General features: G+C 36.7%; 1 protein-coding gene across 3 annotated transcripts in view; it reads left to right on the plus strand.

Moving 5' to 3' along the window:
* KIAA2026 (KIAA2026 ortholog) overlaps positions 1 to 27,595 on the plus strand; it is a 131,024-nt gene that overhangs the window by 99,475 nt on the left and 3,954 nt on the right. For 2 of the 3 annotated variants that reach the window (XM_055302096.1, XM_055302097.1), the window contains 2 exons: positions 10,510 to 10,697; positions 12,153 to 16,443. In XM_055302096.1, coding sequence (XP_055158071.1) covers positions 10,510 to 10,697; positions 12,153 to 15,790 — 3,826 coding nt within the window. In that variant the 3' untranslated portion in view covers positions 15,791 to 16,443. Of the gene's footprint in view, positions 1 to 10,509; positions 10,698 to 12,152; positions 16,444 to 27,595 lie in introns of those variants that run through there. The other variant, XM_055302098.1, reaches the window with a different exon arrangement.

Raw genomic sequence — 27,595 nt, forward strand, 5'->3', positions numbered from 1 at the left:
GCAGAGGACTCTAGGACCTCCTCTTCATGAAATTCCTTCTTTCAAGAGCAGGTGATATAGCTGACTTTTTTAACACAGAGAAATAGACACAGAGAGGCAAACAAAATGAGACAGAGAAATTTGTCCCCGATGAAAGAACAGGACAAGGCCACAGCCAGAGATCTAAGCCACACAGATATAAGGAACATACCTGATAGTTTAAAGCAATGATCATGAGGGTACTCACTAGACTCAAGAAAAGAGTAGAAGACATGAGTAAGACCCTTAACACAGAGTTAAGGACTAACATAAAAGGGCATCTGATTGGCTCAGTCAGTAGATCCTGAGACTCTTGATCTTGTGAGTTCAAGCCCCACATTGGGTATAAAGATTAATTAAAAATAAAATCTTAAAAAAAAAGAAGTAGCAGAGATAACATGTTTATTGTTCATCTCAATAAACAAAATGAGACATACTCTTGATGGAATATAGCAGGATGAAAGAAGCAGAGGAATAAATTAGTGACCTTGAAGACAGAGTAGTGGAAAGCAATTAAGCTGAACAAAAGAAAGAAAAAAGAATTACACAAAACAAGAATACACTTAGGGGACTCACTGACTCCATCAGATGTACTCATCAGAGGTCAGAAAATTTCTTTGAAGAAATAGTAGCTGACTTCCCTAATCTTAGGAAGGAAACAGATATCCAATCCAGGAAACACAGAGAACTCCCATCAAAATTAACAAAAACAGACCCACACCAAGGCACACTGTAATTAATTGTCAAAATATGGTGATAAAGAAAGTGCCTTAAAAGCTAAGGCTAGGAAAAGATTTTTCAACAACTTTGCAAGCTACAAGGGAGTGGCATAATATATTCAAAGTGATAAATGGGAAAAATCTGCAGCCAAGAACACCCTGTCCAGCAAGGCTGTCATTCAGAACAGGAGAGAGAAAAATTTCCCAAACACTGAAGGAGTTGTTGACCACTAAATTAGCCCTGTAGGAAATATTAAAGGGTACTCTGAGTGGTAAGGAGAGACCAGGAGTGACAGTGTAAAGGAATGAAAACACAAAAGCAATAAAAGTGGCTATTTGTTAAAAATATCAGTCAAGAAACTCACAAAAGAAAGAATATAAAATATAATAACAGAAGAGAATGGGTTCAAACTTAAATGACTGTCACTTAATATAGACTGATGTATGCAGAGGAGATTATATATAACCCCAATGGTAACCATATATAAAAACCCACTGATGACAACATGCAAAGAATATAAAGAAATCCAAACACATCACTAAAGAAAATCAGCAAAACATGAAAGACAGCTGTCAGAGAAAATCCTCAGAAACAACCACAAAACAAGTAATAAAACAACAATAAGTACATACTATCAATAATTACTTTGAATGTAAATGGACTAAATGCTCCAATCAAAAGACATAGAGTGACAGAATGTATATATATAAAAAAAAAAGTCCCATCTATATGCTGCATATAAGAGACTCATTTCAGACCAGAAGACACCTGCAACCTGAAAGTGGAGAGATGAAGAAAACAACTATCATGCAAATCAATCCCAAAAGAAAGCCAGAGTGGTAATACTTATATAAACTAGACTTTAAAAGAAAGACTGTAACAAGAGACAAAGGAGGATACTATATGAAGATAAAGAGAACAATAACAAGAAGAGATAACTACTGTAAATATTTATTAACCCATCATAGGAGCACCCAAATACATAAAACAGTTAATAACAAACATAAAGGATTAATCAATAATAATACAATAATAGTAGGGGATTTTAACACCCCACTTAGATCAACAGACAGATCATGTAAACAAAATCAACAAGGAAACAATGGTTTTGAAGGACACATTGGACCAGATGGATTTAACAGATATATTCAGAACATTCCATCCTAGAACAGAATACACATTCTTTTCAAATAGACATGGAACGTTCTCCAGAATACATCACATATCGACCCACAAAACAAACCTGAACAAACTGAAGAAGATCAGACTCCCACCACATATCTTTTCTGACTACAATGCTGTGAAACTAGAAGACAGCCATAAGAGAAATCTTAAAAGACCACTAATACGTGGGGGTTGAATAACATGCTACTAAACAACGAATGGGTCAACAAGGCAGTCAAAGCAGAAATGGGAAAGTACATGGAAACAAATGAAAGTGGAAAACACAACAGTCCAAAATCTCTGGGATGCAGCAAAACCAGTCCTAAGAGGGAAGTTAATAGCAACACCTATCTCAGATAAGCAACCTAGCTTTACATCTAAGAGAGCAAAAAAAGAACAACAAGCAAAACTGAAAACCAGCAGAAGGAAGGATAGAATAAAGATTAGAAGAGAAATAAATGATACAGAAACTTAAAAAAAATCAATAGAACAGATCAGTGAAACCAGGAGCTGGTTCTTTGAACAAATAGCAATAAAATTGATAAACATTTAGCTAGACTTATCAAGAAAAAAACTCAAAATCACAAATGAGAGAGGAGAAATAACCAATACCACAGAAGTACAAATACTTGTAAGACAATATTATGAAAAACTATATGCCAACAAATTGGACAACTTAGAAGAAATGGATAAATCCTAGAAACCTATAAACTACCAAAACTGAAACAGAAGGAAATAGAAAATTTTAAGACTGATAACCAATCAAAATTGAATGAGTAACCAAAAAATTCCTGACAGAAAACTCAAGGACCAGATGAATTCTTCACAGGTGAAAATAACTAGACATTTAAAGATCTTTTCAATAGATGCAAAAAAGAATTTGACCAAGTACAACATCCATTCATGATAAAAACCTTCAACAAAGTAGGTTTAGAAGGAACATACCTCAGCATCATAAAGACCATACATTAAAAAACCCACAGCTGACATCATCCTTCTTTAAAAAAATAAATAAATAAACATCATCCTTAATGGGAAAAAACAGAGCTTTTCCCCAAGGTCAGGAACAAGGGAAGGATGTCCCATCTCACAACTTTTATTAAACAGTACAGAAAGTCCTAGTCACAAAAGTCAGAAAACAAAAATAAAAGACATCCAAATCAGCAAGAAAGAGGTAAAACTTTCACTATTTGCAGATGACATAATAATCTACATAGAAAGTCAAAAGACTCCACCAAAAGATTGCTAGAACTGATACACAAATTCAATAAAATCACAGGATACAAAATCAGTGTACAGAAATCTGTTGTTTCTATACAGCAATAATGAAGCAGCAAAAAGGGAAATTAAGGAATCAGTCCTATTTACATTTGCACCCAAAATAATAAGATACCTAGAAGTAAATCTAACCAAAGAGATAAAAGACCTGTACTCTGAAATCTATAAAACAGTGGTTTAAAAAACTGAAGAAGAAAAAAAAATTGAAGAAGATCAAAGAAATGGAAAGATATTCCATGTTCAAGGATTAGAAGAACAAATATTGTTAAAATGTCTGCCACCCAAAACAATCTACACATTTAATGCAATCCCTATCAAAATACCAACAGCATTTTTTATAGACCAAGAACAGACAATCCTAAAATTTGCATGGAATCACAAAAGATCCTGAATAGGCAAAGCAATCTTGAAAAAGGAAAGCAAAGCAGGAGGCATCACAATTTTGGACTTCAAGTTATATTACAAAGCTGTAGTAATCAAAACAGTATTTATTGTACTGTTACAAAAATAGATACATAGATCAGTGGAAACCAATTAGAACCCCCAGAAATAAACCCACAATTAATATGGTCAATTAATGTTTGACAAAGCAGGAAAGAATATCCAGTGGGAAAATGACTCTTCAGTAAATGATGTTGGGAAAACTGGACCCCTTTCTTACACCATACACTAAATTAAATGGATTAAAGACCTAATGTGACACCTTAAGCCATAAAAATTCTAGAGGAAGACACAGGTAGTAACTTCTTTGACATTGGCCATAGCAGTGTCTTTCTAGATAATGTTTCCTGAGGCAAGGGAAACAAAAGCAAAAATAACTATTGGACTACATCAAAATAAAAAGCTTCAAAAAAAAAAAAAAAAGCTTCAGCACAGAGAAGGAAACAGCCAACAAAACTAAAAGACAGCCTTCACAATGGCAGGAGATATTTGCAAATGACATATCTGATAAAGGGATAGTATCCAAAATATATAAAGAAGTTATACAACTCACACCGAAAAAAAATAATCCAGTTAAATAGGCAGAAGATATGAACAGACATTTTTCCAAAGAAGACATCCAGATGGCAAAATGGACACAGAAGATAAGATACTCATCACCCCTCATCAGGGAACTGCAAATCAAAACTACAATGAGGTATCACCTCACCCCTGTCAGAATGGCCTAAATCAATAACATAAGAAAAACAGATATTGGCTAGGATGTAGAGAAAAGGGAACCAGCCCTCTTACACTGTTGATGGGAATGCATACACAGATACTGTGGAAAACAATATGGAGGCTACTCAAGTTAAAAATAAAATGACCTATGATCCAGCAGTGTCACTACTGGATATCCAAAGAATCCAAGAACACTAATTCAAAGGGTTACATGTACCCCTATGTTACAGCAGCATTATGTACAGTAGTGAAGATATGGGAGCATTTCAAGTTTCCATTGATTGATAAAGTGGCATAGACATACACACACTGGAATATTATTATTCAACTATAAAGAAGAACGAAATCTTGCCATTTACAATGACGTGAATGGAGCTAGAGTATAATGCTAATTGAAATAAATCAATCAGAAAAAGACAAATACCATATGATTTCACTCATATGTGGAATTTAAGAAACAAAGCAAGCAAAGGGGAAGAAGAGAGAGAGACAAACCAGGAAACAGACTCTTAACTATAGAGAACAAACTAATGGTTATCAGAGAGTGGGGGGTGAGTTAAATATGTGGTGGCAATTAAGGAGTGCACTTCTGGTGATAAGCACTGGGGGGTCATGTATGGAATTGTTGAATCACTATATTCTACACTTTATATGTTCACCAACAAGAATTAAAATATAAACAAAAAATGAAATAAAAAGATACTGATCTAGTTTTCTAGTGATGTTTTTGTCAGGCTTTGGCGTTAGTCTCATGCTAGCCTCAAACAAGTTAGGAAGTGTTTCTTCCTTTTCAGATTTTTGGGGAAAGTTTGAAAAGGAATGGTATTAGTTCTTTAAGTTTTTGGTAGAATTCACCAATGAGTCCATCAGATCAGGACTCTTCCTTGTTGAGAGATTTTTAAATTATTGATTCATTTCTCCTTTAATAGTTATAGGTGTATTCAGATTTTCTGAGGTATTTTTGTGACTTAATCTTGGTAGATTTTTGTTTTTAGGAATTTGTGAATTTCATCTAGATTATCCAATTTGGTGGCAATTTTCATAGTACTCCTAAAATTCCTTTTATAGAATCAGTCATAATGGCCTCACTTTCATCTTTGATTTTCCAAATTTGAGTCTCTTTTTTTTTCTGAGTTCATCAATCTAAAGGGTTGTTAAATCTGTTGGTCTTTTGGTTTCATTGATTTCCTCTTTTCTCTGTTTCGTTGATCTCTGATCTAATCTTTATTATTTCCTTCCCTTAGCTTTAGATTTAATTTGTTTTTCTTATTCAAATTCCTAATGTTAAAAAGTTAGGATGTTGATTTGAGATTTTTTTTTTTGTTTTTTACCGTGTCCCATTGTTTTGGTATGTTGTTTTCATTTCAATTTATCTGTAAGTATTTTGTAATTTTTCTTATAATTTCTTCTTGATCTCTTGGTTGTTTAAGAGTATGTTGTTTAATTTCCATAAATTTGTAAATTTTTCCCGTTTTCCTTCTGTTGCTAATTTCTAACTTCATCTGTGGCTTGCATTCTTGGAAGAAACAGATGAACTCAAAATGTTAGTGATAAGCACTGTGAAGAAAAATAAAGTGGGATAAGGAGAACAGGAAATGCCTGATTTGGATTAGATGATGGATACTCTTTTACTAAGGTTTCAGGGAAAGGCCCCCTGATGAGTTGATATTCAAACAGAGACCTACAAATGAGGGATAAAGTCATATGAATATCTGAGGGAAAAGAAGAGGCAGAAGATCTAAGGTTGGCATTATGTTTGGCATTTGGAGGAAGTACAAACAGACAAATGTCACAAGAGCTGAGTGAGTGAGGAGTAAGAGTCAATAATCAGAATAGTATAGGAAGATGCAGTGAAATGCCGGGACACCTGCACCCCGATGTTTATAGCAGCAATGTCCACAATAGCCAAACTGTGGAAGGAGCCTCGGTGTCCATCGAAAGATGAATGGATAAAGAAGATGTGGTACTCAGCCATTAAAACAACAAATACCCACCATTTGCTTTGACGTTGATGGAACTGGAGGGTATTATGCTGAGTGAAATAAGTTAATCAGAGAAGGACAAACATTATATGGTCTCATTCATTTGGGGAATATAAAAAATAGTGAAAGGGAATAAAGGGGAAAGGAGAAAAAATGAGTGGGAAATATCAGAAAGGGAGACAGAACATGAGAGACTTCTAACTCTGAGAAACGAACAAGGGGTGGTAGAAAGGGAGGTGGGCGGGGGGGGTAACTGGGTGATGGGCACTGAGGGGGGCACTTGATGGGATGAGCACTGGGTGTTATTCTATGTTGGCAAATTGAACACCAATAAAAAATAAATTTAAAAAAAAAACAAGTATAGTATAGGAAACCATAGACAGGTTGTGTATGTCTTTACATTTTGTTTTTACTCTAAGGTGACAGAACATTGAAGAGTTTTAAGCAGAGGAACATGATCTGACTTACCTTTTAAAGCACTTACACAGCCTCTTCTATTGAGATTAATGTAGTGTGGGACAACAGGGAAATCAGTTGCAAAAAGCAATAATTCAGGCAAAAAAAAAAATGATGGTGGCTTGGAACAAGGTGGTAGCTCTTGATTTACAACCCTCTTAGGAGTTTCCCTGGTATAATCTGAAACTGACATTTGTATTCAGAGGGCAGGGAGAGATAAAGAAAGAAGCAGGCCACTCCAGGTTTGTAGGTGTCTGAATAAGTAAATAGATCTTAAATTCAGTGAGGCTTGTCTTGGGTGGCAGCAAGACAAATGGATCTCTGCACCTGCCTGCCAGATCTTAAATTTATAGGAGAGGTGTTAACTGGATGCAGCCATATAGTGTGCAGGTGTTTTCAGTATTATATCACTATCTCAAGGCTGTGTTCTTGGAACAGCCTCTGGGAACAGGAAACGCAAGCAGAACCTACCCAGGTCCAGCTCATGGGTCACTTGGCCGTCTCATCTTTTTGATAATGTTCCCCAAGAGTAGCAATGCAGATGGCAAGGAATGGTTGGATTCTGGATGTGTCTTGAAAGTGGGATTGGCAGAATTTTCTTAAACATTGGGTATAGAGTGTAAAAAAAAAAAAAAAAAAGAACAGTAAAAAGATGATGCCCAGTATTTTTGGTCTAAACAACTGATAATGGAATTGTTGTTAGTTTAGATAGGGGAAATTAAAGGAGTAGGGGGTCTGCAGGGCAGGAATTCTTCAAGAGTTTGTATTTCAACCTGTAGGGATACCTGGGTGGCTCAGCAGTTAAGCGTCTGCTTTTGGCTCAGGGCATGATCCTGGAGTTCCAGGATCGAGTCTCACATTGGGCTCCCTGCAAGGAGTCTGCTCTCCCTCTGCCTATATCTCTGCCTCTCTTCTTCTGTGTCTCTCATGAATAAATAAAATCTTTAAAAAAAAATTTTTCAACCTGTAAAGTTTGATAGGATTTTTAGATATCCAGTTGGATGCTGGTTGAGCCAGCACTTTAGTATGAGTCCCCGTTCAAGGGAGTAAACCAGACTGGAGGCATAAATTGAGGAATTGTCAGAATATGGATTATATTTAAGCTCTGACTGGTAGAAATTACCTAGAATGTGAGCATAGATAGCGAAGAAGAGAGACTGAATGAACCCTGGAGCATTCTGACGTTTAGAGATGGTGAAGAGGAGTAGGACTCCGTAGAGGAAACTAAAAAGAAGTGTTCAGTAAGGTAGAGTCTATTCAAGAGAATTAAGGGAGAGGAATTAGAGTTTTGTTATAAAGTGGAGCAGAAAAATAGGGCAGTAGCTGGAATCAAGAGAGGGTGCTTTGTTTTGTTGTTTGTTTTCATTAATGGAGAAATAACATTTTCCAATACGTGTTACTTCTTGATTTTTTTATTTTAGCCATTCTGACGGGTGTAAGGTGATAATCACATTATAGTTTTGATTTGTATTTCTCTGATGATGCTGAGCTTCTTTTCATATGTCTGTTGGCCATCAGTATGTCTTCTTTGGAAACGTGTCTATTCAAGTCCTCTGCTCATTATCAGGTAGTTTGCTTTTTGATGTTGCACTGTGTAAGTTCTTTATATATTTTGGTTAGTAACCCTTTATTGGATATGTCATTTGCAAATACTTTTTTCCATTCAGTAGGTTGCCTATTTGTTTTGTTGATCATTCCCTTTGCTGTGCAGAAACTTTTTAGTTTTTTATAGTCCCAATAATTTATTTTTGCTTTTATATCTCTTGTTTTAGGAGACAAATCTAGAAAAATGTTGCCATGCCAATACTAGAGAAATTACTGCCTGTGTTCTCTTTTAAGATTTTTCTGGTTTCAGGGATCCCTGGGTGGCGCAGCGGTTTAGCGCCTGCCTTTGGCCCAGGGCGCGATCCTGGAGACCCGGGATCGAATCCCACGTCGGGCTCCCAGTGCATGGAGCCTGCTTCTCCTTCTGCCTGTGTCTCTGCCTCTCTCTCTCTCTCTCTGTGACTATCATAAATAAATAAAAATTAAAAAAAAAAAAAAAAGATTTTTCTGGTTTCAGGTCTCACATTTAGGTCTTTAACTAATTTGAGGTTAATTTTGATGTGTAGTGTTAGAAAGCAGTCCAGCTTCATTCTTTTACACGTAGCTGTTCAGTTTTCCAAGCACTATTTATTGAAGAGACTTTTTCCCAGTGTATAGTCTTGCCTTTTTCGTTGTAAATTAATTGACCATATAAGTGTGTGTTTATTTCTGCATTCTTTATTCTCTTCCCTTGATCTGTGTGTCTAGTTTTGTTTAAGTGACATACTATTTTGATTACTTCAGCTTTGTAGTATATCTAGAAATCTGGAATTGAGATACCTCCAGCTTTGTTTTTGTTGCTCAAAATTGCTTTGGCAGTTTGGGGTCTTTTGAAATTTTCATATTGCTTCCTCTAGTTTTGTGGAAAATGCTGTTGGTATTTTGGTAATTATATTGAATCTGTAGATTGCATTGAGCAGTAAGAACATTTAACAATATTAATTCTTCCAGTCAGTGAGCATGGAATATGTTTCCATTTGTGTCATCTTTAATTTCTTTCATCAGTGTTCTATAGTTTTCAGAGTGCAGGTCTTTTTTACCTCTTTGGTTAAGTTTATTCTGATGTATTCTATTCTTTTCAGTGCAATAATAAATAGAATTGTTTTCTTAACTTCTCTTTCTACTAGTTATTAGTAAGTATATGGAAGTACTACCAATTTCGGGGTATTAATTTTGTATCCTGCAACTTTACTGAATTCATTTATTCTAGTTTTTTGGTGGAGTGTCTAGAATTTTATTAACTTTTTTAAATGGCCCTTTCACCATATTATAATCAGTAATTATAAAACTATATCAAATCTATGTCTCATGCAGTTAGAAAAAAAACTACCTCTCTCTCATTTAATAGGTCTTATAATAAAAAAAATAATAATAATAGGTCTTATAGCAGCCTTTAGACAAATTGGTGATACGTTCAAACACTCTATTCTGAAATTGTATATATAATCTGAGTTAAGCATCTTAGACACATTTGAAATTAAAACATAGCTTTCAGTGGCTTTTTTTTTTTCTTTCAAATTTGTACTTAAATCCTAGTTAGTTAACATAGAGTGCAACATTGGTTTCAGGAGTAGAGTTCAGTGGTTCATCATTTACATACAGTACCCAGGGCTCATCATAACAAGTGCACTCCCTAACACCCATCACCCATCTAGCTTATCCTCTAACCACCTCACTCCATCAACCCTGTTTGTTCTTTATCATTAAGTCTCTTATAGTTTGTTTCCCCCTCTTGCTCTCTTTCCCTCCCATATATTCATCTGTTTTGTTTCATAAATTCTACGAGTGAAATCTCATGGTCTTATTACTGCTATTCAGTTGCTGTTCTCTGACTTATTTTGCTTATCATAATACACTCTAGTTCTATCCGCGTTGTTGCAAATGACAAGATTTCATTCTTTTTGCTCACTGAGTAATATTCTCTGTGTGTGTGTGTGTGTGTGTGTGTGTGTGCGCGCGCATGCACACCACATATTCTTTATCCATTCATCAGTCAGTGGACATTTGAGCTCTTTCCATAGTTTGGCTATTGTTGATAATGTAGCTTTTAGTGACTTAATTTCAAGATATTTTTTAAAATATTTAGTTTAGCTTCCAAGAGTTTAATACATGTGTATTATTTGTTATGTTGGGCATTTTATTTCAGGAGCCGCCTAAAGAAAGACTATGATGATTTCAGAAGACAGCCTGATCATGATAAATTTACTCGAGAACTGTGGACTACTGAAGAAGGTGAAGGAGATCCTGGAAAAGAATCTCCTAAATTAGAAATTATCAAGTGTGTAGATGCGACAGAACCTCTAGATACCCTGGAAAAAGAACACTTTGATTCAGGTAGTTATTAAAACTTTTTTAAAATCCACACTAAAGGAGCACCAGGGTGGCTCAGTCAATTAGTGTCTGCCTTCTACTTAGGTCATGATCCTGGGGTCCTAGAATCAAGTCCAGCGTTGGACTCCCTGCTTGCTGGGAAGCCTCCACCGCTCCCCCTGCTTATGCTCTCTCTCTCTGTCAAATAAATAAAATCTTTAAAAAAATAAAATTACTAATACCACAAAGAGAAGTTTTAGTAACTTTTGTTAACGTAAAGGGTAATCTGTGTTAATGATGTGTATTGATTAGGGAAATCTGGTATATTTTTAAGTGTCCTTTGTCCTTATAAAAAGGTTCCTTGGAGTCATTATTATATTTCTAGGAGTTTTTGGAGCCACTGCCTGTCTCTGAGCTGTAGGCATGTCTTTGCGCATTATAGACCACACATCTTTGATCTACAATCATAGATCTCTAAAACAGCTTCATCCTCTTCTTTTTATTATTACTATTTTGAAGCACTGTTCTTAAATTTGATTTAAATTGAACTTGACAAGTCCCTAATATTGTGAAGACTTTTATGAGGAATGACCAAGGTTGATGGCCAAATGAAACCTCAGAGTAGACATATCTTTCTAATAAAGAGGTTGGATTAGATTATCTGTAATTCGGGCAACCCCCGCGGTTTGGCGGGTTAGCGCCACCTTCAGCCTGGGGTGTGATCCTAGAGACTGAAATTGAGTCTCACGTCAGGCTCCCTGCATGGAGCCTGCTTCTCCCTCTGCCTGTGTCTCTGCCTCTGTGTGTGTGTGTGTGTGTGTGTGTGTGTGTGTGTGTCTCATGAATAAATTTAAAAAAATTATCTGTAATTCATTTCAGTTTATCAGATTATGTTATTCCATAAATCGAGTTACTTTTTTCTTTAAATCTAGTTAAATAACTCCCTTTAGTTACATAAGAGTTTAGTATGAAAAAAAAAGAGTTTAGTATGAAAATTTGCAGTTAGAAATGTTGTTTTACATGTCTTTGGTGCATTGAAAAAGAGTAACTTCTCATCAACCCAGCTTGACCATATATGAACATAAATTTTTTACTGTAGGAATGAATAAGTAAGCACCAGGAAAAACTGGACATTTTCCATCTTTTAGAGTCTCTGAAATTGGATTAGAATTCTGAGCTCTAATTGCTGGCTTGAGTATCTCTTTAAGAGATGTAAATTTTCCTTTGTATTTGTATTGACAGCAGAATCAGTAGTTTGAACAAAAACAAATTTCTCATTATGGTTATGTCATCAAGATTGCTGTATCAAAGATCATGTTACATTAATTTCCAATCAGGGTGCTGAGACTTTTGAATCATCCTATAGTAAATTTAATAAATTGCCCGTTCAGAGATTGATTTGCTTTTTTATAATTGGTCTTATTACTGCTATTCAGTTGCTGTTTTATTTAAACAAAATACTTTTGTAATTTTTTTTAGATGATAAGAAACTGTCTGAAATAGATTTTCCTATGGCCAGAAGCAAGTCATTGAAAAAGGAATTGCCTTCTAAAGATGTTCCGAAGATACTGCCTAAAACACTTAAACGACAGTCCAAACAAACAAATTATCTGGATGATAGCACAAAAGAGCTTTCCCCAAGGAAGAGAGCAAAGTTAAGCACAAATGAGACAACAGTTGAGAATGTAGAAGGTGAGATGCAGATGGACTGTTTGAATGAATTAAAGCATACGGAGCCACTGTTTCCAGAGTCATTTGCCTCAATGGATTCAACACCAGTATCTATTCTCCAGAAAGGGACCAAACCTATTCAGGCCTTGCTTGCAAAGAATATTGGGAACAAAGTGACCTTAACAAATCAACTGTCCCCTTCCACAGGTAGAAGTCCTCCTGCAGTGGATAAAGCAATTCTGTCTCCTCCAGAAGCAAGCCCCATAAAGCCAGCATTGACCTGCCACAGCAGTACAAAAGGTCCTTTACAAATGGTCTACAAAATGCCCTGTGGCCAGTGGTTGCCCATAGATCTCCAAAACAGCTCTGTGAAGATTCAGATGCAACCTGTGCTAGATCCTAAAACAGGAGAAAAAATCATGCAGCAGGTTCTCATTCTGCCTAAGAATTTTGTGATTCAGCACAAAGAAGGGAAAGCAGTTGCAAAAGAAATACTGCCACTTGAACAGAAAGGTACAGAACAACATTGTTCATCTTTCCCACAGACAGCAAATGTAAACTCTTCTTTAGCATCAGTTCTTGTCAGCGCAGCGGGAACTGTTTCTAACCAACTACCTAATATAGTTTTCAATAGGACTATTACACCTTTGTCAAATGTGAGTAGTGGTAGGCCACAACCTTTGTCACCTATAACTTCCATAAGTAATTTTTTAACACCACCAGTTAAGACTAGCCAGAGTGAGTCAGGAAAAGGCAAGCATGCAGTTTCAGCAGCTACATTCTCCCAGCCAGTTGCATCCATTTCCTCAACAGTTCAGCCTCTGTTACCAGCATCTACACTAAGTAGATCTACAGATCCTGGTAGTTCCCTTAACTGTTTTGCACAACAAACTGCTGATTCTTCTGAAGCAAAGCAAGAACTGAAAACTGTGTGTATAAGAGATTCACAGTCAATTCTTGTTAGGACACGAGGTGGGAACACTGGAGTTGTAAAAGTACAGACCAGTCCAGATCAAAATTCACCTAATAGCTTATCTGCAAGTTCAGTTTTCACTTTTGCTCCTCAGCTTCAGGCATTTCTGGTGCCCAAATCTACAACTTCATCATCCTCTGTTTTTTCACCCGCAGTTGGAATAACTACTACATCTAGTCTCCCACCTTTTAGCCAAACACCAACTTCTGTTTCTATTCCAACTGGCTTTAATCCGTCAGTGGGTAAGAATCTCAGGCTTACATTAGGCCAACCTTCCTGCAGTGGTAATTTGGGCCACATGATAGATAAAGCTTCACACATGCCTTCTTCTCCCTTAAAGTCCTCTGTTTCTTCTGGTGTTCTACTACCATCAACAGCAAATAATTCACTAAGTGTAATTAGCATATCAACAGGAAATCTTGGACAAACCAATGCAAATGTTATTCATACTCCAAATAAACAGCAACAAGTAGATTATTTCATGAAAAATTTCCCAGTTACAAGATCAGAAGCAACAGCAGCAACAAATGGAGATGCGATCAGCGGGACTGCAGTTCACAAACTTATGTTGGTGTCAGCTCCATCTATTCTTTCTTCTGGCAGTGGAACTGCAATTAATGTGACACCTGCACCAACATCTACAGGTGTTTCTGCCCAGAAATTAGTTTTTATTAATGCTCCAATTCCCAGTGGCTCTTCAACTCCAGCTATTGTAGCAGAACCATTAAAACAAACTCTTCCTCCCCCTTTGAATAAAACATATGTTAAGAGTCCAGAACAACCCCAGATAGTGCTAATTCCATCTACAGTGGGAGCACCAATAAAAATAAATTCATCACCAACTGTGTCTCAGATAAAAGATGTGAAAATTGGATTGAACATAGGTCAGGCAATTGTAAATAGTTCAGGCAGTGTGCCTGCTGTACCATCAATTAACATATTGCAAAACGTAACCCCAAAAGGAGAAGAAAAAAGTACGAAAGGCTATGTTTTGCCATTGTCAACAAGTGGTAATTCAATTCCCGTAAGCTCAAATTTTGGGAGTCAAAATATTACTCCTGTTAATGAATCAGTGGTTTCTGCAACAAGAGCAGTAAACATGTTTTCAGTAACAGGAGCAAATATGTCTTTGGGTTCTCTTTCAGTGACCTCAACCTCTGCTTCTGTTGGGACACGACCTCCTGTTTTAGTCAGTGGAAATGATACCTCTTCAAGAATTATGCCTATGTTGTCAAATAGACTTTGCACATCAAATCTCGGAAACACTGTGGCTATATCAACTGTGAAAACAGGACATCTTGCATCATCTGTTCTGATTTCAGCTACACAACCAACAGTGTCTCCTAAATGTTTAACGTCAGCTTTGCAAATCCCTGTTACTGTTGGCTTGCCTACACCTGTGACCATATCCCCTAAAATAATCAACACAGTTCCACAAGTGGCAACAGTACCAGGAGCCACACGTTCTATATCTCTTTCTAAAAGACAATCTTGGACTTCTGTCCAGTTTCAGTCACCAGGGACTTCAACTACAGTGCCAACAAATATAAACACAAATAAACCTCAGACTGAATTGCCACCCCTTTCACCAAGTCCAGGTAAAGTAATTAATATTTCCAATTTTGCTTCTCTGCCAAACCAGCAAAAAATATCTCCTGCTTTAGTAAAATCAACTCCCAGTTACAGTTCGGCTCCAGGTGGTTCTGCCATTCACACTGCTACAGCACCATCTAATGTAAATAGTGTGATAGGGGGTCAGTTCAGTGAATCTTGTATTCAGCAAAAAATAGTCATCAACACCAGTACACCTTTGGCACCTGGCACTCAGATCATGATTAATGGAACCCGGTTTATTGTTCCACCACAAGGTCTTGGAGTTGGCAGCCATGTTCTTCTTATATCTACTAATCCAAAATATGGACCTCCCTTAGTTCTTAATAGTAGCCAAGGCCTTCCACCTACATCAGTTGATAACCCTGCCGAGATTACACTAACATCAAATAATTCTTTAAGTGGGCAGCCTGTGAAACAGTCTCTAAGAAGCTCTACAAAAATTGTAAACTCTCTTGGGAATGCCAGTCATCTACCCACAGTACATACAACTCCACAAATCATAAACACAACTGCTAAAGTTTCTGTTCCACCTCCCACACCAACAGTGTCATTGACTTCAGTAATTAAGTCTCCTCCCGCTCCTCTTTTGGCTAAGACCTCTTTGGTTTCTGCCATTTGCTCTACTAATCCTCCACTGCCAAGTAATACATCAGTATTTCATTTGGACACATCAGTCAAAAAATTGTTGGTTAGCCCAGAAGGAGCCATTTTGAATACCATAAATACTCCAGCATCTAAGGTTTCTTCTGTCTCTCCATCTCTGTCTCAAATTGTCGTATCTGCCAGTCGAAATCCTGCCTCTGTCTTACCTACTTTTCATTCATCTGATTTAGAGAATCCCGACACAGCTGCATCTTGAATTTAGACTATATGAGCCAGTTTTTAAATAATGGGGCATTGTTTTGACTCTCAAAAAAATTTTAACTTTATTATACTGTTGAAAACATGCTATACATAGTTGTGTGTGTGTGTGTGTGTGTATTAATGTATCTTTTCATTAGCTTGCAGCAAGGCTTTGTTTTCTTGGGGAAGAAAAGATCTATTCCATTTCACTCGTTGGTATGAGTATGTTTTCAAAGAATGCTTAAAATAGACAGTTAGGATTTACCTGTCTGTGTCGCATAAATTGAACAGTCAAGTTTCACTAGTTTGGAGTAAGCTAGCTGTTGCACATTTGCATTGACATGTTTCTTCTTGAATTTGGACTGTTGGAACGTGTATCTACAATACGATATCTTGTGTCATTAGTGAAATCTTGTTTTTGTTTCTGTAAAAATATAAATATATATATATATATTTATGCATTGTGAAAATGCAGTCCATTGTGTAAAATTGTACATATTCCTAAATCCCTAACAACCTGTACTAAACTATATGTACAAAGAACTATGTTGTCTTATTTATGTTTTGTTTACATAATGTATAGTTTTTTAAGTATTTTAGTAATTTTGGACCAGTGAACTGTTAGCAACAATGCAGAGGAATCTGCATGTAATAAATTGAGTTGCTGTATTTCTGCGTTTGAATACCATTTTTAAAGTGCGTTCTTATCCCGTTGAAAGAATACATTATATAAAATGAAGATAGCCCTTTACAAAAAGGAATTAAGGCTGGGAAATTTGAATTAATGGCTAGCATTTGCACAATGTTTTGCAGTTTACAAACTTTACTTCACATATTTAATTTTCACAGTACTCTTGAAAGGTTACGTCATGTTGTCCAAGGTCACCCAGCTAGTGGGTGGTAAACCTGAGCTGGTAGTGGTAGACCTGATGCTTTAAATCTTTTTTCCATAGACTGTGCATTACTTCTGGTATAAAATTTCACTCTGGATTTCATTGTTTTAAGTTTTTTCTCTTATTTCACCACCAAATTCTACATTGACCAAAATAAGTAATCTTCTTTCAGGCCCAGTATATTTGGTATGTGTTTATGCACCTCAGATACGTTTTATTAACTTTTTATTTTTAAATCTTAGATTCACAAGAAGTTCTGATGCTAGTATGAAAAGGTTCTACATACTCTTTAGTTTCCCTCTGATATGTCTATTTTTATACAGAGGTGTTTTTTCATAATTAACTGATTTTCCAAAATGATAAAAACATGAATTTTTCTTTTTAAATTTAGAATAACGAATATGGACACCTTCAATTATTTATAAGTATTCTTTGCTTTTATTGTATTTTTCGATCACAGAGCAGTTACTTATATTCTGTTGTAAAGCAAGCAATTTTTATTGGTCAGCTTATTCTCAGGGTTTGACTTTGTGGTATTTCAGACTATGCCTCATTTTAAATAAAAGATAGATTTTATTTCACCATTAACACTGAGTAGTGTATAGAATTGTTAAAATCACTATATTGTGTACCTGAAACTATAACCCTGTATGTTAACTCTACTGGAATTAGAATTAAAAAAAAGAAGAACAAAGGAACATAGGGAAGACATGCGCGCACACACACACAATGTGTAATTGTTTAGTTATAAATAAATATTTTTTAAAAGACAAGGCAGGAAGATAGATTTTATATTAAAAAGTTAAAAAAATTTTATATTTATTGAATCTTTATATCCATTATCTTATTTGGGATACTGATTGTATACTCTTTCACATTACGTTTATAATGATATTGTTAAACCTCGTCACATGGAGTTATAGTCTGGAGTTGAAAATAGAGAAGAGTAGACCTAAGACTTTCTTTGAAACTACATTGAAATTTATTAGTTATCAAAGTGGAGAGGGCAGTGAGAGTGTTCGTGGAAAGTTGCTAAAGGCTCTCAAAAAATTATAGTTATGTTCTAAAACAGTACCTTTGCCAGTTTTGTCTGTGCTTTACTATGTGGTCACCCTCCCCCTCTCCCTATCAGTTTAGGAAGACCTTGGATTTCAAGGGCATTTGGGTAATGTTTGGAAATTCATTGAATTGTGCCTAGATGGTGCTCAATAAATGAATATATTTACATACTTTAAAGCAAAACAACCTGGAATTATTCATCTTTTGCCTGAAAAGAATTCTCTAAGCCATTTCCAGAAACTAATTTACTGAATTACCTATGGCCCAACTTTAATCCCAGTGAAAGACCTAAACTAATTATTAACCACTAATTCTTTTCTAACTCTTAAATACAAAATCCTAATATGACCTTTGAAACTCTGTGATCTGGTGAACTTTTTACAATGAAGCCCAGGCCCCTACCCCCATCCCCTTAGGGCTTAAAAAGCTCTTTAGTCTATTCCTGCTTACCTCACTAGCTTTTTTTTTTTTTTTTTCCTCACTAGCTTCTTTTCAACATATTCTTTCCTTGCTATTTGCACTCCGGTTTTCTTTTGGTTTCTAAAATTGTTCCAGACAAATCGGGGTCTTCCCATTTGTTCTCTTTGACTTAATGTTTCATTACAGATCTCCTTACATATGACATAACTCCCTCTCCTTACCACACTCAGCATGAGATACCGCAGTCACTTATAGATTGAGGACATAGTTTGAAAAGGACATAGTGCTATACTACTGTAACGAGATTATTTATATGCAATTTAAAGCCTATCTTCCTTTTTTAAAGAGGGACCTTGTCAATTGTCTCCATCATTGTCACCTCAGCCACTGGCACCCAATAGACATTCAACATATAGTTGTTGAATAAATCAGTGAAAAATCTAGATAGCTTCTTACATTATCTAAGGTCTGGTTTACTTTTTAAAATTAATACTCCATTTTTTACTAGAAATTTGACTGAATTAATGGATTTGTATAATCAAAAGCCAAATTCTTTTTCCTTTGCTTCCAGTTTGGTAGGTCAGGTGGATTCCTGGGATCTTGGCCAACGAGTACAAAGTCAAACTACTCAGTTCTTTGTATTCAGTGTTATCATTAAGTATTCTTCAACAGTTGTTTATAAAGGCATTAATGCAAAGAAAGAAAAGTCATTACAATGCTACCTGAATGGCTTTATGGTACTGGAATAGTATGTTACCACACATAGTGTAGAATTAGGACATTTGGGAGTCTGTATTCAGCATCATTTTTTTTTTAAGATTTATTTATGTATTCATCAGAGAAAGAGAGAGGCAGAGGGAAAAGCAGGCTCCCTGCGGGAAGCCCAATGTGAAGGGGGGGGGTGCGGATTCCATCCCAGAACCCCAGGATCACACCCTGAGCCGAAGGCAGATGCTCAACCGCTGAGCCACCCAGGCATCCCAATTCAGCATCATTTTAAAAGTTAAGTTAAAACATGCTAAAATAACATCTCTTCCTGGTATGTTAGCTCTTTCCTCTCATTTCCTGTATGGTTTTTGCTGAAAAAATTTTAATTCTCCTTTGTGAGTAATAAAAAAAAATTATATGTAAAATACTAAACGTCTCTTTAGATCCCTGTTTCCATTTCAAGTCTCCAATTCTTTGGGTGCATTTAATTAATTGACATCAATAGCTTTATAATTAAAGCAGTAATGTCTATAATATGTACACTAAAATGAATGAAAATGTTTACTTGATCCAGTATATCATATTAACTTAGTGGATTAAGAAATCTTTAATATTAAAATTTGAGAATGTAGCAAATTCTGAAAGTGATCTAAGAAATTTGATGTTATCCAGAATTACACTGTACTGTAACAGAGATGGTCTACAATTTACCGTAAATCATTCCAGAGGTTGTTTTGCTGTCACCTGGGCCTGAAGACTCATTGCTGCTATAATGCTGTCAATCCTCCCAGGCATTTTTACTAATTTATTCAGCAAGAATTTATTATGCATGACTTGGTGTTTGGTTTATTGACAGGAAAGGTGAAGGGCATGACAGTTCAGATTCTTATAATTTAACTTGGGGACAAAATCTGAGTGTGAGAAAATTCTGTAGTTAATATATGAAGAAGTACTAAAGAATCAAACGTGTTTTTATGTGTATGTAATCCTTAATATCATTCTTAAGGTAATTATCAATGTAATTGGAAAATATAATTGTCAACATAAGTTTCAAGTTCAGATCCATTCGACACATTTGTTGAGAACCATGTAATTGCAGAAGATGTAGGAACAACATAGATGAATAAGATCCCATCCCTGTCCTCAACACAAAAGACAATAAAAGAATATAACAATAAGTTAAAAGTAAATGTCAGCAGAATAAAGAACTCTTAAGAATTTAGCAGCAGTGTGATAGAGGTTTCATACAAGAGGTGGCATTTGTGCTGGGATGGGAAGTATTTGTAGAACTGAGCTTGCAAGGACTCAGAAAAACAGAAGTTAATACTGTGTTGCACATTTGAAAGTTGCTAAGAGTAGATGTAAAAATTTTCTTCATAAGTAAAATTGTAACTGTGTGGTGACAGGTGTTAACTAGACAATGTGGTGATAGTTCTATAATATATATGTAAATTATGTAAACTTAAATACAATGTTGTATGTCAGTTATATCTCAATTTTAAAGAAAAGCACAAGTAGCATTTAGGGAACAAAGCAATTGAGTTTGAATGGGATATTATTAGTTAAGAGGGCCAATGGAGAATAACTAAAAAATAGGTGAGTAGAGTATTAAAGGATTGAAAAATGTTCTGAAAGTAGTTAGGATGCTAAGGCTTTTGAAGTAATGAGTATTAACAGAAAGACCAATTAAATTACCATGCAAGATCATTGTGAGAGTTAGATATGATAATTTATGTAACACACTGGGCCCAAAGCCTGCTACCAAATAAATGTTTAATAAATAGTACCTGCTATCATTTACTTGACTAGAGACAAGACAATTGGGAAGTTTCTAGGTGAATCAAGAAGGTATATGAAAACATTATCTAGTAGTGATGGTAGCAACAGAGAAGTGACAAAAAGAGAAACTATAGGTTTGCCCCAATTTTCAAAAGTTTGCATTATTCTACTTCACTTTTACAAAAGACCTCCATTAGTATCTGGTTTTGCTAACCAAAGGAAATCCAAAGAGGTTTTTCTCTTTTACAAAAAAAAAAAAAAAAGAGAGAGAGAGAAAAGCAAAAATAGCATTCAGCGTTTGTTTTGCAGTGAGCCTTTATAGAGGCAGCAAGCATTCCAAGCAGTGAGAGGAGCAGCAGGTCGGTCAGGCGGGGGCTCCGGGCGGAGGGGGCTGCGCCCTGCTGCCTTCGGGAGCCGCGGCCCCGGGAGCGACCCCGGCAGCGCAGGCCCCGGAGCCCAGGATCCTGCGCTCCCCCCGGGACAGGGGGGCGGGGAGGGCCCAGGACAGCGGGGACGCTCTTGCCACCGCCGCCGGGCGCCCCCGAGCTGTGCGGGTCAGCGCCCCCCGCCCCCGGAGCATCCAGGCCAGTGCGGACAGGGAGCTGCGGTCGGTACTGCGGGAGCTGACTCCAGGGCTGGGGACCGGGCCGCCGCCAGTGGGGTTGTCCCTCCTGGTGTCACCCTGCGCCTGGGAGAGGCGGGGCCGCCAGGGGACAGGGGCCTCACGGGGTCAACAGCTCCCACTGAGCCCGGCACCGGCAGGGGGCGGAGCATCTCCCCAGGTGCACACACCTGAGAACCCGCACAGCAGGCCCCTCCCCCAGAAGACCAGCTGGAAGGACGGGGGAAGAGCAAGTTCTCGACCCAGCAGCACTGGAAAGCTCCAGGTGAGGTTGAGAGATTTATAGTACATAGAACTAGAGGGTACCCCTCCTTCCCGCCCCCCCATTTTCCAGTACACTTCGTTTTTATATCAGACTATAAGTTTCCAATATTTTTTCTCTTTACCCACCTTAACCACAATATTTTTCCACGTCTTCATTTTTAAGTTTCTTCCTTTTTGAATTTCATATTTCTACAATTACAGGTCTTAGATATATTTTGCACTTCTAGATTCACTTCAACATACTCCATTTAATTTGGGGGGATATACAAAATATGTTTTTTTGTTTTGTGTCTTTTGCTTTTTCTGCCTCATTTTGTTCTACAACGGTGGAAGTTAATACCTTCTAAAACATGACCAGCCTGCACACAGAACCAAGTGGTATACTGTGCTGGTACATTCTGTGAGATTATAAACTCTCTTCATTCCCATTCTGCCCCCTCTTTTATCTCATTTTTCTTTTGATGGTCAATGCTGGGGCTTTCTACAAGTATTGCTGGTTTATATAAAATTGGGACTGAGCATCTTCTAACACACAGAACTTAACAAACTCAGAACCAGGAAGTTCACCCTCTAGGACCCCTCAGGTAGACTACATTCTCCCTCCACTACAACTTCTTCACCAACACCATCTCCCAGTCCCCCTTTTGTTTTTCTCCTCATTTTACTTTTTTTCTTTTTTCTTTTTTTCTCTTTACTTTTGCTTTTTTTCTCTTCTTTTTTCTTTTTTTCTTCTTTGGGATTCTTGGCCTTTTATGTTTCACTACTTTGTTTTAAAATTTGTTTTTCACGTTAGTGGTCCTTTTGTTTTATTTCGTTATTTTTGATTCCATTTTCTGGTCTCTTACCTCGTCAGAAACATCTAGGGTGAAATTTACTTAGGTCGTGGTTGATATTCTTGATTTAGCCTGCTCATACAGCCACTCTGCACTGCGCAAAAAGACTAGAAGGAAGAACTCACCACACACACACAAAAAAAAGAATAAAAAACAGTACTCTCTGCCACAGAGTTACAGAATTCAGATTGCAATTCGATGTCAAAGCCAATTCAGAAGCACAATTATAAAGCTACTGGTGGCTCTGGAAAAAAGCATAAAGGATTCGAGATACTTCATGACTGCTGAATTTAGATCTAATCAGGCCGAAATTAAAAATTAAAATGAGATGCAATCCAAACTGGAGGTCCTAACAACAAGGGTTAATGAGGAGGAAGAAATAGTGAGTGACATAGAAGACAAGTTGATGGTGAGGAAGGAAGCTGAGGAAAAAAGAGAAAAACAATTAAAAGACCATGAGGAATGCTTAAGGGAAATAATTGATAGCCTCAGAAGAAAGAATCTACATATAATTGCGGTTCCACAAAACTCTGAGAGGGCCTGAGGGTTAGAAAGCATATTTGAACAAATCATAGTTGAGAACTTCCCTAATTTGGGGAGGGAAACAGGCATTCAGATCCAGGAGACAGAGAGGTCCCCTCCAAAATCAATAAAAACCATTCAACACCTCAATATTTAATAGTGAAACTTGCAAAGTTCACAGATATAAAGAGAACATCCTTAAAGTGGCAGGAGACAAGAGATCCCTAACTTATATGGGGAGAAATATGAGATTAACAGCAGACCTCTCCTCAGAGACCTGGCACGCCAGGAAGGGCTGGCATGATCTATTCAGGGTACTAAATGAGAAGAACATGCAGCCAAGAATACTTTATCCAGCAAGGCTCTCATACAGAATAGAAGGAGAGATAAAGAGCTTCCAAGATAGGCAGAAACTGAAAGAATATGTGACCACCAAACCAGTTCTACAATAAATATTAAGGGGACCCTGTAAAAGAAAGAGGAAGCCCAAAGGAATAATCCACAAAAACAGGGACTGAATAGGTAATACGATGACTGAGTGATGGGCATTGAGAGGGGCACTTGGGATGAGCACTGGGTGTTACAGTATATGTTGGCAAATTGAACTCTAATAAAAAATATACAGGGATCCCTGGGTGGTGCAGCGGTTTGGCGCCTGCCTTTGGCTCAGGGCGCGATACTGGAGACCCGGGATCGAGTCCCATATCGGGTTCCCGGTGCATGGAGCCTGCTTCTCCCTCTGCCTATGTCTCTGCCTCTCTCTCTCTCTCTCTCTCTCTCTCTCTCTCTGTGACTATCATAAATAAATAAATTAAAAAAAAAACATAAAACATTACATTTAAAAAATATATATATACAAAAAAAAGATTTTGAAGGATAGAGGAAGGATTTTTGTTGTTTTAAAGGAAAGATTTGCATAAATCTTAAAAATGGTTAAACAGCAAAGAATATCATCAATAAAGTATTATCTGCCCTAAATTAATTTATGAATCTAATGCTAAACTAATAATAAGACTAATAGGTTTAGTTGGAGGCTAGTGTTGATTTTGTTTTGTTTGGGGTTTTGGTTTTGGGTGGGTTCCTGTTTTTTAACCCAAAGTTCATTGAGGTAAATATTGTTGTTTTTGTAGATTTCCTCCAACCATTAATAGCATATATAAATGGTGTTTATTGATTAAATATTTTTCTGTGATTATATAAAAATTCATTTATGGCTTAAGTAATAGTAAACTATTTAGTTCAATCTAACTATAAGTATTGTAGTTTTTGTCGTTGTTGTCGTTTTTAAAGATTTTATTTATTTATTCATGAGAGACACAGAAAATGGCAGAGACCTATGCAAGGGGGAGAGGCAGGCTCCTCACTCAGACCACAATGCAGGACTCAATCCCCAGACCCGGATCACATCCTGAGCTGAAGGCATATGCTTAACATCTGAGCCACCCAGGCATCCGAGTACAATACTTACTTGGATCTAATTCTAAAAGATCAAATGAAATGGTCTAATCTCCAGAAGAATTTTAGTAAAAGCCTCTAGATTGGCAAAACACCATCTTAGGAATTATAATTCTAGAAAAACTTCAATTTGAGCTAATATAGCATCAATTAAGTAAAAAGAGTTAAATTAAAAAGATATTGCTCTAAACTATTTTTAGAGAAAAGACAGATATTACACTATGAATATCCCGTGCTACTGTAAACCTGAATCAAATTTGCAGGTGACCCAGACATCTAAGACCTTACAGTTTTATCTTCCTCTTCCCTGGGGGACCTGATGGATGATTCAAGGACTCTCCTGCAGATACTTTCTAGCTACTGCCCAGGACTGCATTTGGAACACCTGGGAGGCCACTTGGGAAAAGCTGGAATTTACACTTCTTCAGCCAATTTTTGTTGGTTGTGATTACTTTCTTAGCAAGCTTTCTCTGAGCCAAGCAGCTCTTTTCTCATGGGAGACAATCCAGCCCTAATAAAAGGAAGTGCTTCTTTCCAGCTCTTTCTCAAGACCACCTTCCTGAAGGAGTCATAATTCTGATGTATAAGGCTTCATATACTTTGGGACGTTTCTTCCAGATTTCTAAGCAGTAAATTCTCTCCTTGGATTTTCTGCAGATATGCATTACATGTTTTTGATGTAGTTCAAGCATTATTTGAAGTCTTAGCTGAAATTTTGAATCCCAATCTCAAACAATGTTTTTAGACTGCAAAGATGTTTGTTCATTTGGAGACCACTCATTTGAATTATAAGTGATTGATTCATTTTTCTTCACTGAACTTTTTAAGTTGTCCTTGTTTTTCTCCTTCAAGCCTTATTAAGAAAAAACAGCATCAATGTATTTCTTCAAATCGACTTCTAATTGGCAGTTTTCTGATTTTCGCTTTGTCTGAATTTCAAGTTGCTATCATCCACATAATCTCTAAAGAGAGCAAGCAAATTTGTCTTTAGTGTGGCTTTAGAGATTTTAAAGCCTCTTTCATTTGTGTTTTCAAGCTGTCAAGCATTGATTTCTGTTCCCCACACTTTTTCTTCCATTGCAGTTTCTTAGAATAGCAGCTTTAGGCTTTCTTAAAAATGAGTGTTTTTATCCCAGCCAGCCATGAGGGATGTTCTAAGGGATGTTTTTCTGAGATGCTCTTAAGATGTTTTGTCATCAGTCACTTGAGATTGAGGGATTTTGCTGCATCTTTGAGCAATTGTGTCTGTCTTTAAAGTTAAGCCATGAAATGAAAGTTTAGGGGACTCCCTTCTGTTCTTTTTGGAAAAGGTTTACAATGTTCTCAAGTGTTGGGTGGACCAGTCCAGATATTTTTAAGTGCTGCAAAACTCAATGTTTGTGATTTCAGAGCACTGGTCTTCAGTAGAGATGACTTGAGAGTTTCATTAGCTTGTGTAATGAGTCTGGTCTCTTCACTTACTTTAACCCCAGGCAGAAAATCTTTGGTATGGATCTTTTTTTTTCTCCTTAAAGCATGCCTGCTCTAACTATAAAAACAGTCAAGAAGCCCATATCATAATCTCCAGTGAAAACACTTGTTTCAAACATCAGACAACACCATCTGAAAGCTAATACAGAACAGGAGTAGGAGGCAAGGCCAGGCTCTATAAAACAAAACTCTCTAACTTTGCTTACTGTACAAATAGAGAGTGATAAGTGATATTCTTTGTCTAGTACATTTGGATAAGGAGAAAACATTGACTGCAGCCACCCAGGCACCCAAGCCATATGTTCTAAAGACGTGGAGGATTGAGGCTTAGACTAGGACTTTTGGTGAGGAAAGCAGCTGGCCAAATGTCTGTTGAAGTTTACTTTGTTTAGAATTCATTTATTTGTTTGAAAAGGGAAAGAGACAGCTTATTTTAAGTGGTAAAACTGGACAGAGTCAGAAACAGTAGGAACATATTTCAGTATTTTGTTCAATGACTTTTTTCAACGTTTATAAATGTTTATTCGGTGTTTTTTCTCTTCAGTACAATCTTGTCTTTTGTAGAAAATGAAGCAATTATGCTACACTGGTGTTTCCGATGACACAAGGTGATTTTAGGTAGTTTACTGACTTGGCATTAAATAACACTGAGTCACATAGCAAGAAAATAACTTCTTTCTCTTGCAAATCTTTTAATTATGTTAAAAGCTCTTTGATTCTTACTAAACTCCCTCTTAAATAAAAACAGCAGTTCTCAGGTTGATAGCCTCTGCAAACATTGGTATCCTTCTAGGTTTAAATAAAAATACTTTTGTCATCTTCATTTTTGTAGTTCTCTTCTACTTATGGAAAATGATACCAATTCTCCATTTAGTAAGCCAAAAAAAAATTTTAAATGAGTGACTGAAAGAATAAATATCAGATAAATAATAGTATATATGATATGTAGATGTCAACAAAAAAAATTTTTAAGTTATTATGCACCATTCCACTATTCCACACCATTCCAGAATCTGTGATCCTTCATGAATACATAAATATGTTTTTTGAGGGTATTTGGGGTTTGGTTTTTTTTTTTTTTTTTTGAGAGGGCTTTGACAGCATAAAGGTGCTAAATTACCATTGGAACATTTAAAGCAAGACATCAGCCAAACTGTAGTATCTTATTTAAATCCTTATACCACCTTCTGGTTTAGCAAAAACATTTTGTCATAAATTGTGATAGCATTGAGTCTTTTTTTTTTTTTAAGATTTTATTTATGCATGAGAGACACAGAGACACAGGCAGAGGGAGAGGGAGAAGCAGGCTCCATGCCTGACCTGGGACTCGATCCCGGATCTCCAGGATCACGCCCTGGGCTGAAGGCAGCACTAAACCACTGAGCCACCCGGGCTGCCCAGCATTGAGTCTTTGAAGTGAAATGTAAATAAAACTGCATTACATGTTACTTAAGATTCAGGATTTCTGCCATGTGTTATTGTAGAATCATGGAATTTTAGAATATAAAGAGCCTTTTTAAAAATTTTTTAGAACTTTATATTTTTTTAATTGAAGTTCAATTTGCCAACATAGAGCATAACACCCAAGGTCACCCTGTCAGGTGTCTCCCTCAGTGCCCATCACCCAGTCACCCCAGCCCCCTGCCCACCTCCCTTTCTACCAACCCTTGTTCATTTCCCAGAGTTAGGAGTCTCTCATATTTTGTCACCCTCACTAATATTTCCCACTCATTTTCTCTCCTTTCCCTTTATTCCCTTTCACTAATTCTTATATTCCCCAAATGAATGAGACCATA

This window comes from Nyctereutes procyonoides, unplaced genomic scaffold, assembly GCF_905146905.1.
Source record: "Nyctereutes procyonoides isolate TBG_1078 unplaced genomic scaffold, NYPRO_anot_genome, whole genome shotgun sequence".
NCBI lineage: Eukaryota > Metazoa > Chordata > Mammalia > Carnivora > Canidae > Nyctereutes > Nyctereutes procyonoides.